Consider the following 11,879-nt stretch of genomic DNA (forward strand, 5'->3'; position numbering starts at 1 on the left):
CTTTGATGATCTTCATCGGAATGCACTCCCAGGAATCCCAGTTCCACAATAAATGTTTGTTTTGTTCGATAAAGTCCATCATTTATGTTCAAATACTTCCCTTTTGTCTGCCTGTTTAGCCCAGTAATCCAAATGCATAATGCGCGAGTTAAGCGAGTTAAGACGAAAAGTCAAAAAAAGTTCTATTACAGTTCGTAGAAACATGTCAAACGATGTATAGAATCAATCTTTAGGATGTTTTTATCATAAATCTTCAATAATGTTTCAAATGGAGAATTCCTTTGTCTTTAGAAATGCAATGGAACGCAGCTACCTCTCACAAGAGTGCGCGTGATCAGCTCATGGCATTCTGCCAGACACATGGTTGAAACAGCTCTTTCTCTCCCCCTTCACAGTAGAAGCCTGAAACAACGTTCTAAAGACTGTTGACATCTAGTGGAAGCCTTAGGAAGTGTAATACCCCATAGACACTGTATATTGGATAGGCGATGACTTGAAAAACTACAAACCCCAGATTTCCAACTTCCTGGTTGGATTTTCTCAGGTTTTTGCCAGCCATATGAGTTCTGTTATACTCACAGACATCATTCAAACAGTTTTAGAGTGTTTTCTATCCAAATCTACTAATTATATGCATATTCTAGCTTTTGGGCCTGAGTAGCAGGCAGTTTACTCTGGGCACCTTATTATCCAAACTACTCAATACTGCAGTCCCCAGTCCCAAAGAAGTTAAGAGATGCCCTTCTGCACACCACTGTTTTAAACAGCTGTTATTTGAGTGTTTGTGGCCTTTCTGTTATCTTGAATGAGTCTGGACATTCTCTTCTTACCTCTCTCATTAACAAGGTGGTTTTGCCCACAGAACGTGAATGTGTTTAGTTTATCGCACCATTCTCTGTAAACTCTAGAGATTGTAGTGCGTAAAAATGTTTCTGAGATGCTGGAACGGTCAAAGTTGCTTAGATTACGCATCTTGCCCGTTCTAATGTTTGGTCAAACAACATCTAAAGCTCTCTACTCTATATACTCTATATATTGAGTTGCAGGCAGCCACATGATCCGCTGTTCGAATGTAACCTTCCTTGATGAGCTAAATCAGGTCTGTAGAGCTGATGGCGTGACCTATGTCATTGTGTGGGATAATGTCAGGTTCTACCATGCTCAAATGGTGCAAGCATGGTTTCAGGCCCATCCACAATTTACCACCCTGTACTTACCCCCATACTCTCCTTTCCTAAAACCCGATTGAGGAATTTTTCTCCACATGGAGGTGGAAGCTATATGATAGGCGCCCTCACGAACAAGCCACCCTTCTCCAGGCCATGGATGACGCATGCAATGACATCACGGAAGACCAGTTTCAGGCCTGGATTCGCCATGCCCGAAGATTCTTCACCACATATTTGGCTAATGAATACATCCATTGTGATGTGGATGAGAACCTGTGGCCAAATCCACAAGACAGGGTTGAGGGAAATATAGAAGTACAGTAATCAATCCTTTGTTCTGGTTTTTACAGTAAGCCAGGTGAGGAACACTGCAGTGATGTTTTACAGTAAGCCAGGTGAGGAACACTGCAGTGATGTTTTACAGTAAGCCAGGTGAGGAACACTTTAGTGATGTTTTACAGTAAGCCAGGTGAGGAACACTGCAGTGATGTTTTACAGTAAGCCAGGTGAGGAACACTGCAGTGATGTTTTACAGTAAGCCAGGTGAGGAATACTGCAGTGATGTTTTACAGTAAGTCAGGTGAGGAACACTGCAGTGATGTTTTACAGTAAGCCAGGTGAGGAACACTGCAGTGATGTTTTACAGTAAGCCAGGTGAGGAACACTGCAGTGATGTTTTACAGTAAGCCAGGTGAGGATCACTGCAGTGATGTTTTACAGTAAGCCAGGTGAGGGACACTGCAGTGATGTTTTACAGTAAGCCAGGTGAGGAACACTGCAGTGGTGTTTTACAGTAAGCCAGGTGAGGAACACTGCAGTGATGTTTTACAGTAAGCCAGGTGAGGAACACTGCAGTGATGTTTTACAGTAAGCCAGGTGAGGAACACTGCAGTGATGTTTTACAGTAAGCCAGGTGAGGAACACTGCAGTGATGTTTTACAGTAAGCCAGGTGAGGAACAATGCAGTGATGTTTTACAGTAAGCCAGGTGAGGAACACGGCAGTGATGTTTTACAGTAAGCCAGGTGAGGAACACTGCAGTGATGTTTTACAGTAAGCCAGGTGAGGAATACTGCAGTGATGTTTTACAGTAAGCCAGGTGAGGGACACTGCAGTGATGTTTTACAGTAAGCCAGGTGAGGAACACTGCAGTGATGTTTTACAGTAAGCCAGGTGAGGAACAATGCAGTGATGTTTTACAGTAAGCCAGGTGAGGAACAATGCAGTGATGTTTTACAGTAAGCCAGGTGAGGAACACTGCAGTGATGTTTTACAGTAAGCCAGGTGAGGAACACTGCAGTGATGTTTTACAGTAAGCCAGGTGAGGAACAATGCAGTGATGTTTTACAGTAAGCCAGGTGAGGAACAATGCAGTGATGTTTTACAGTAAGCCAGGTGAGGAACAATGCAGTGATGTTTTACAGTAAGCCAGGTGAGGAACAATGCAGTGATGTTTTACAGTAAGCCAGGTGAGGAACAATGCAGTGATGTTTTACAGTAAGCCAGGTGAGGAACACTGCAGTGATGTTTTACAGTAAGTCAGGTGAGGAACACTGCAGTGATGTTTTACAATAAGTCAGGTGAGGAACACTGCAGTGATGTTTTACAGTAAGCCAGGTGAGGAACACTGCAGTGATGTTTTACAGTAAGTCAGGTGAGGAACACTGCAGTGATGTTTTACAGTAAGCCAGGTGAGGAACACTGCAGTGATGTTTTACAGTAAGCCAGGTGAGGAACACTGCAGTTGACCTTTAACTGTTTTTTCTTTTTTGTAGCTAATTATTTTTGCTTTGATTCAAGGAAACCTATGTTGTGATTTTATTGTATTTCATCAATAAATGTCATATTTTGTTCAATGACTCCACTGTGTCTGTAGTATTCTCTCTACTAGTTATTTTACAGTGATGTATTTACGTGTAGTAGCATAATGAAACATGTATCATATATTTTGTACTACAATATTTAATGATTGAATGAACAACAACTACACAGTGAAACTATCGGTATGGTGATCTAAATGAATGGTCCTATGGTATTTCATGATAAATTAGTTATTTGAACCAATGATTTTGCAAGTGCAAGGTTTCTTTAAAGATATGAATGAACAATGCAAGGTTTTGAACATTGGACAGCCTGTGTTAGAAGTGGTGATCGTTTTGAGTTTTGTGTCTAGAGTTTTGAAAAAGGACCACAAGGTTCTGAAATTAGTGCCAAAGTGATTATTAAAAACTGTAAATAAACAGCTCTTCTTTGTCCTTGTTTGTGTGTGTGTGTGTGTGTCTACATGTGTGCGGGTGTGTGTGTGTCTGTCTACATGTGTGCTGGTGTGTGTGTGCGGGTGTGTGTGTGTGTGTCTACATGTGTGCGTGTGTGTGTGTGTGTGTGTGTGTGTACATGTGTGCGGGTGTGTGTGTGTGTCTACATGTGTGCGGGTGTGTGTGTGCATGTGTGTGTGTCTACATGTGTGCTGTGTGTGTGTGTGTGTCTACATGTGTGCTGTGTGTGTGTGTGCGGGTGTGTGTGTGCGGGTGTGTGTGTCTGTCTACATGTGTGCTGGGGTGTGTGTGTGTGTGTCTACATGTGTGCGGGTGTGTGTGTGTGCGGGGTGTGTGTGTGCTGGGTGTGTGTGTGCGGGTGTGTGTGTCTGTCTACATGTGTGCGGGTGTGTGTGTGTGTGTGTGGGTGTGTGTGTGTGTCTTACGCTGCAGCTATGGACGTTCTATTGTTCTATAATTCTCTGCTACTGCTCCCACTGTGGAGAGGACATGTGCTGCACTCTCCACTGTCATTCACTCACACACGCCCTGTGTGTGTGTATGCATGTGTTTGAGTCTGTGTCTGTGCGCCTGTGTGTATGCATGTGTGTGCGTGTGCGTCAGCAGTCTGCGTGGTAAGACCCTGCTCACGCCGCCTGCAGTAGCAACAACAATTGCAGCAGTAGCAGCACCTTCCCTTGTCCTGGCCAGATGAATGGCTGAATAAGCTCTGCCCATGCCCAGCAGAGCCCCTCTCGACGCCCCGACGGCGGGCTTGCTGAAAGCGAGCAGGCTGGCATTATCGGGCACAGCCAGACTGCGCTGTGAAAGGGGATTACTCCGCCAATCGTCACGCTCACAAACACCACGACACCCCAGAAAAAAACACTGTCTCCTCTCCGAGGCCAAACAACTCTCTCTATCTCTCCTCTCTTTGCCTTTCTCTCCCTTCTCTGAATCAGAGGGAAAATGTCTTGTTTAAACAAAGGATTCTTTCTTTTGTTCTTTTTCTCTCTCTCCCCCTCTCTCTGTAAACTAATTGACATAAATGAGTGAGCTTATTAATCATGACAAGAGAGAGAGAGAGAGAGAGAGAGAGAGAGAGAGAGAGAGACAGACAGAGAGTGTCTGAGAGACACGGACAGAGAGAGAGAGAGAGACAGACAGAGAGAGACATGAACAGAGGGAGTGAGACGGACAGAGAGAGAGAGAGAGAGACATGGAGAGAGACAGACAGAGAGTGTCTGAGAGACATGTACAGAGAGAGAGAGACATGGAGAGAGACAGACAGAGAGTGTCTGAGAGACATGGACAGAGAGAGAGAGACATGGAGAGAGACAGACAGAGAGAGACATGAACAGAGAGAGAGAGACGGACGGAGAGAGAGAGAGAGACGCACAGAGAGAGAGAGACGGACAGAGAGACGGACAGAGAGAGAGAGACGGACAGAGAGAGAGAGAGACGGACGGAGAGAGAGAGAGAGACGGACAGCGAGAGAGAGACATGGAGAGAGAGAGACAGACAGAGAGAGAGAGACATGGAGAGAGACAGAGAGAGAGAGACATGGACAGAGAGAGAGAGACGGACAGAGAGAGAGAGACGGACAGAGAGAGAGAGACGGACAGAGAGAGAGACGCACAGAGAGAGAGAGACGGACAGAGAGAGAGAGAGAGAGAGGAGGAGCCAGTGTAATTATCTCCCTCCTGCTCTCCTCCTGTGTTATTTCAGAGATGTTTGCCTTCTTCTCTGTGTTTCATTCATTAACTATGGTCTAGAGGTTTCTCCAGGACCAAGCTGGTGTTCATCACGGCAAAGGTTTTGAAACGTTTTGCAACATAAGATGAAAATAAGCGTTTCTAATTGGAGAAATTCAAGTAGTCCCTCCCTGTTTCAGTCCCGTTTTCTTCCGTTTGATGCCAAATGAATTGGCCCAGGTCACTAAGTCTGCACTCCCCTCACTCCCTCCAGAGTTACTGCAGAGTGAGACAGACAGACCACAAAGCCCATTGTTCTAAGGCAGAAAGTAAGACATTCAACACTCAAAGCTGTTAGGCCCCCATAAAACACATTGGTGCACAAACGGATGCACACACACACACACACACACACACACACACACACACACACACACACACACACACACACACACACACACACACACACACACACACACACACACACACACACACACACACACACACACACACAGGCAGGCACACAGGCAGGCATAGAGTAGACACATAGATCCTCACACAGACCCCCACCACACAGCTCTACAATGAACTGCATCTGATCACAGAACACACTGGCCAACACAAATGTGTCTGTCTTTCATCTAGCTTGTACCTCCATGTCCCCCCCTCCCCACCTCTGTCAGTTTTGCATGGAACTGAAGCGAGAGGGCAAGTGAGAGACAGGTGCAGGACAGGGAAGGAGAGATGAGTCACACCACCTGGACTGGTGATCATGTTCTGCCCCTGAACAGGCAGTTAACCCACGATTCCCAGGCCGTCATTGAAAATAAGAATTTGTTCTTAACTGACTTGCCTAGTTAAATAAAGGTAAAATAAAAAATAAAAATGTCATAGGGACAAGGGACGTGCATGTACACACAGTGAAGATCACTCAGTCTCTCTCTCTCTCTCTCACTCACACACACACACACACACATTAAAGAGGAATATAGGGTATCACCATCTTTTCCATGGCTACCTCTGGGGAGGGTACTGTGTGGGTGGTAGGGTGTGGACTGGGAGGGTACTGTGTGGGTTGTGGACGGGTGTGGTAGGGTGTGGACGGGGAGGGTACTGTGTGGGTTGTGGACGGGTGTGGTAGGGTGTGGACGGGGAGGGTACTGTGTGGGTTGTGGACGGGTGTGGTAGGGTGTGGACGGGGAGGGTACTGTGTGGGTTGTGGACGGGTGTGGTAGGGTGTGGACGGGGAGGGTACTGTGTGGGTTACATCTGGTGGTTTTTCATGACCAGCATTAAATAACACACCATTTGGGATAGACTTTTATTTGCTTTAAATGTATATTTTTTCTATGATAAAGTCCTTTTTAAATGGCGATGCTTAACATTTCTGTAACATTTCACGGACATGTTTGTTCCCCGTTAGTATGACTATTTAGTTTGGTTCAGTTCAATCCCTCTGCTGCTTTGAGCCAGTTGAAATAGATACAGTATATTAACATCTATGGTTGATTATGGACCGGATAAACTCCCACGTGAGGTAACAGCCTCTGACAGAGCTGTGATGGGCCTCTGATGCATGAAGAAGATGTTGTCAGAGCAACTTTAGTATCGTCTCTCACTCCTTCTTTCTCTCCTTCTCTCTCTACCTTCTCTGTCTCCTTCTCTCTCTACCTTCTCTCTTTTTCTCTGTCTCCTTCTCTCTCTACCTGCTCTCTCCTTCTCTGTCTCCTTCTCTCTCTCCTTCTCTGTCTCCTTCTCTGTCTCCTTCTCTCTCTACCTTCTCTCTTCTTCTATGTCTCCTTCTCTCTCTACCTGATCTCTCCTTTTCTCTCTCCTTCTCTGTCTCCTTCTCTCTCTCCTTCTCTCTCTCCTTCTCTGTCTCCTTCTCTCTTCTTCTCTGTCTCCTTCTCTCTCTCCTCTCTCTCTCCTTCTCTCTCTACCTTCTCTCTTCTTCTCTGTCTCCTTCTCTCTCTACCTGCTCTCTCCTCTCTGTCTCCTTCTCTCTCTTCTTCTATGTCTCCTTCTCTCTCTACCTGCTCTCTCCTTATCTCTCTCCTTCTCTGACTCCTTCTCTCTCTCCTTCTCTCTACCTTCTCTGTCTCCTACTCTCTCCTTTCTGTCCTTCTCTCTCTACCTTCTCTCTTCTCTCTCTGTCTCCTTCTCTCTCTACCTGCTCTCTCCTTCTCTGTCTCCTTCTCTGTCTCCTACTCTCTCCTTTCTGTCCTTCTCTCTCTACCTTTTCTCTTCTTCTCTGTCTCCTTCTCTCTCCTTCTCTGTCTCCTTCTCTCTCCTTTCTGTCCTTCTCTGTCTCCTTCTCTCTCTCCTTCTCTGTCTCCTTCTCTCTCTCCTTCTCTCTCATTCTCTCTCCTTTCTGTCCTTCTCTGTCTCCTTCTCTCTCTCCTTCTCTGTCTCCTTCTCTCTCTCCTTCTCTCTCTCCTTCTCTGTCTCCTTCTCTCTCCTTCTTTCTGTCCTTCCTTTCTCTACCTTCAAGGTCCTTTGTGTTTGAAATGTAGTCCTGGTAGATTGTGTAAATCTTCTGCAGATGAGCTTGTTGTCATAGAACCAGGTGCCGAGTCTTGAAGGTCTCCAGTCAAATTGATCTTTCAACCCTAGAAAAGGGCAGCGAAGGGCAACAGCCACTCAGTGTAGATAGAGGCCTTCAATCCAATGGAAATATCACATATTGGCCCTTTAAAATTGGGGCCTGTGTTATCTCTTGCTTCAGACAGAAGGAACATCTAGCTTCCTCAGCTCAGAGAGAGACAGCCATATGTTTAGATGGCAAATTTCCTCCATTACCGCAATCCCCAAGACAGAGATTGTCTCCTATTGTTTACATTCGAAGCCCAAGTAGTGAATATGACAAGCCGAGGCTGTATAGTTATTAGTGTATATACAACACAACCAGCTGCATGGGACCTAAAGGATCATATGTCATTTCCACAGTCGTGACGGGACGACTCTAACTCAGTGCTCTCTCTCTCTCTCTCTCTCTCTCTCTCCCAGCAGCCCCGGGGTATCCTCGATTCTCAGGGAGTCTTGCCCACACCTTCCTTCCCATGAGCCACTTGGATCACCATGCCAACAGCGGCGTCCTCTACGGGCAGCACCGTTTCTACGACACCCAAAAAGGTGAGTGGCAAACAAATTCAAATTCAATCAGACAGAATGAAGATATTGAAATCCAATTGAACACAACAAAGTATGATGTAATTGGATAATGGATATTGCTCGCTATGTGGATGCCCACAGGGATATTACCTTAAATGTGATAATGTAATCCTGTCTTTTAGATTTGCTGCCTGGTTGGCCAATGGATGTTTTTTAAAGGGGAAGTTCAGGATTTTACAGTTTGATATTTCCTCAGCCTGAAAGTCGTCTATGGGCCAGTAAAAACTGTAATCCATGGTTTGGTTTTCTATTAAAACAGACACTACAAACTTAAGGTAACTTTATCCACTACTACCTAACAGTCAACGGAAGCAAATCTTTTTGAATGAATTACACTTTCCAACACAAATCTCTAAAATCCTGAACTTCCCCTTTAGGAGTCTGTTTCTTTCTACCGAACAGAAATATAAATGCAACATGCAACAATTTAAATGATTTTACTGATTTTCAGTTCATATAAGGAAATCAGTCAATTGAAATAAATAAATTAGGCCCTAATCTATGGATTTCACATGAATGGGCATTGGCACAGCATGGGTGGGCCTGGGAGGGTATAGGTCCTCTATAGGTTCTCTGGCAACAGTTCTGGTGGACATTCTTGACGTCAGCATGCCAATTGCACACTCCCTCAAAACTTGAAACATCTGTGGCATTGTGTTGTGTGACAAAACCAGCATATTTTAGAGTGGCCTTTTATGGTCCCCAGCACAAGGTGCACGTGTGTAACAATCATGCTGTAATCAGCTTCTTGATATGCCACACCTGTCAGGTGGATGGATCATCTTGCTCACTAACAGGGATGTAAACACATTTGTGCACAAAATAATATTTTTGTTCATGTAGAACATTTCTGGGATCTTTTATTTCAACTCATGAAACATGGGACCAACACTTTCCATGTGGCCTTTATATTTTTGTTCAGTATATATCATTTAAATATTTTATATTTGTATCATTTGGAACTTTTATATCTTACAGAGAACTTCTATCTAAGAAGCCTTCCGTCCCAGCCCCCTCTCATCTCAGCCAATCACAGTCTTCCACCCATCTCCAGGGCGGGGCCGGGACACCCTCAGGGCTCCTGCAGTCGGGACATGGACCCAGGGGGCGGAGTCAGCCTACACAAGGGCCTGAAGGAGGGGTCCGTCGAGAGAGGGGTGGTCCCCAGCACCAAGGACAAGGAGAGGCCCAGCAGCAAACAGGAGGTCAAGGAGCGTCAGCAACACCACAGCCACCACCCCCAACCCTCACATCCACACCACCACCACCCACACCCCGGCCACACACAGCCCCACCCCCACCAGCAGCACCCCCAGTACCCCCAGCACCCGGTCTCCCTGGAGGAGGTCAATAGCAGAGCTCTGGAGAGGCACATGGAGCACCAACAGACCCTAGGAATGACCAGAACCCTCAGCGCCTGCCTGCTCAACGGAAAGATGCAGAACGGGGGGGACTCTGGGACGGGGGAGCCAAGGCTTCCATGACTAGCTATGGAGGGGAGGTGGTGGGGAGCAGGGGGCTCAGACACAGGCCAGCCACAGACACATGGAGGGTGGGGGAACATCCGCTGCACCAAGGAAGGGGTGAGCGGCGAGATGAGGATCAGTGAGCAGCCTTCGGATTGTCTGGAGGGGAGGGGCCAGATGCTCCACCACGCCCTTCCCTACTCTGTGGCGCCGCCCCTGCAAATGGGTTCAGCCGCTGGGGGAGGCCACCCCCACCTCCACCCCCACCACCACCCTCACCCGCATCCGGGTGGGTTCCACTGCCTTCAGCTCCACCCCAGCCATCCCCACCACCCCCACACACACCACCACCCGGACTTCTTCTGCCCGCCTCCACCTGCCCCTCTAACCAACCCCTCGCCGCACGAGAGGGGAGGGGGAGGGGGGCGAGACACCAAAGTGACAGGGGCCACGTTCATACCATCTGTAGGGGGAGGACACCTGGGGGACAAGTCCAGCGGGCAACCCTTCCAGATGGGCACCCCACCCGACTGCCAGGGGTTGGTGGGTGGGGGCGGCAGTGCCAAGGACAAGGCCATGGAGAAGAGTAACTGGCACAGGAAACAGCAGCAGCAGCTGTACAGAAAGGCTGAGAAGACCCCGGACTGGATGCAGCAGCAGAGTCACCACCCCCAACAACCCCATCCCCAACAACCCCTTCCCCAGCAGCCCCAGGCCCAACAGCCCCAGCCCCAACAAACCCAGCCCCAACAGCCCCAGACCCAACAACCCCAGACCCAACAACCCCTTCCCCAGCAGCCCCAGACCCAGCAGCACCAAGCCGTGCGTTCTCGCAGCGTCGAATGCATCAATAGCGTGGGAGTGGACACCACCGATGTGTTCCGGCCCTCTCTTCCCCAGGGAGCCAAGGCCGGACACTCCCTCCCCCACTCAGTCAACACCTCCCCCTACAGAGACTGCTCCCTCCCGGGCCCCCTGCCCAACGCCTCACCCCTGGGGGGTCGAGGAGGTGCAGGCGGTGGTGCTGGAGGTGGGAGTTGTTCCTTACAGAGAGATGGTCAGAAGGTGGCCCGTATTCGCCACCAGCAGCACGGTGGTCCTGGCCCGGACGCCCCAGTAGCAGAGCTGAACCAGAACAACAAACAGAACCAGGACCTGAACAGGAAGCTGGAGATGTCCCCGTACGGCTACAGCAACAGTGGGCAGGGACAGCAGCATCACCCCCAGCAGCCCCCGGTTCCTCCCTGGGCCATGAGGCCTCACCACGTCCACCCTGCAGAGGAGGAGCAGCAGCGGAAGGCCTACATGGAGTCTCTCAGTGGTGGCAGACAACAGCCCCAGCAACAACCAGGGCAAGGTATGGGCCTGCCTCCTCATCCTTCTCCCCAGCCCCAGCCACCTCCACCCCCAGCCCCCTCTCAGCAGCAGCAAGACCCCCAGGTCGCCTCACAGGCCCAGGAGGAGAGCAGTGCCATGAAGAGCCTGCTGAAGTACAGCACCCAGCAGCCCCTGCTCCTCTCCCAGAAGAGTCCCTTCGGAGGCCTGGGGAGCCTCAAATCCGCTGGTCTTGGGGGTCCTGGAGGTGGAGCCCCCGGGGTTAGCTGCACCCTGCAAGGCAGCAAACAACAACAGGCCCTGCCCACCAGGAAGGGCCCGGCCCATGACGGCGAGCGCTCTGACTGTGGGGGGCGTGGCCGGGAGGTGGGCGAGGCGGTGGGTCACGGTGAGGGAGAGGTGCGCCAACCGCCTGTGGGCATCGCAGTCGCCGTGGCGAGGCAGAGGGAACCGTCCTGTCGCCCGGTGGACGCCCACCCCAACAGCCGGCAGGGGCGGGTGCACCCCTCCATGAAAGGTATGGGGGTAACCTCCGGGCCTTTGGGGTCACTTGCTTAAATAAACAGAAGGAGCAGGGGAACTGAGCAGAGATTATTTATCTACGACCTTTGGAAGACCTCGCTGATGAAAAATAAACAGCGGGCTTTGCCAAAGCCTAAAGTAGAAACAGCTTTATTTGACTAAACAGTTAAAGGCACTGGGAAGAAAAGAGAGGAGGAGGGGACTACATGGCAGGAGATCTGAGTCTGTGGCAGTAGAGCTGTAGTAGGTATGGTTGGGAGAGAGAGAG

At 49.0% G+C, this 11,879-nt stretch overlaps 2 protein-coding genes across 2 annotated transcripts in view; both read left to right on the forward strand.

Moving 5' to 3' along the window:
- The window catches only part of LOC112240797 (BAH and coiled-coil domain-containing protein 1), a 44,164-nt gene extending 34,392 nt beyond the window's left edge, over positions 1-9,772 (forward strand). Inside the window, exons 3-4 of the mRNA XM_042313612.1 lie at positions 8,124-8,249; positions 9,267-9,772. Coding sequence (XP_042169546.1) covers positions 8,124-8,249; positions 9,267-9,772 — 632 coding nt within the window. The remainder of the gene's footprint in view (positions 1-8,123; positions 8,250-9,266) is intronic.
- A 6-nt stretch (positions 9,773-9,778) lies between these two features.
- LOC121843795 (BAH and coiled-coil domain-containing protein 1-like) lies at positions 9,779-11,606 on the forward strand (the record flags this gene model as incomplete). Its single annotated transcript, XM_042313613.1, is given in 1 exon segment — positions 9,779-11,606. A coding segment is annotated over 1 exon segment (1,828 nt), but the record flags the coding sequence as incomplete, so codon positions are not given.
- Positions 11,607-11,879: the final 273 nt, after the last annotated feature.

This window comes from Oncorhynchus tshawytscha, unplaced genomic scaffold (assembly GCF_018296145.1).
Source record: "Oncorhynchus tshawytscha isolate Ot180627B unplaced genomic scaffold, Otsh_v2.0 Un_contig_17585_pilon_pilon, whole genome shotgun sequence".
Taxonomy (NCBI): domain Eukaryota; kingdom Metazoa; phylum Chordata; class Actinopteri; order Salmoniformes; family Salmonidae; genus Oncorhynchus; species Oncorhynchus tshawytscha.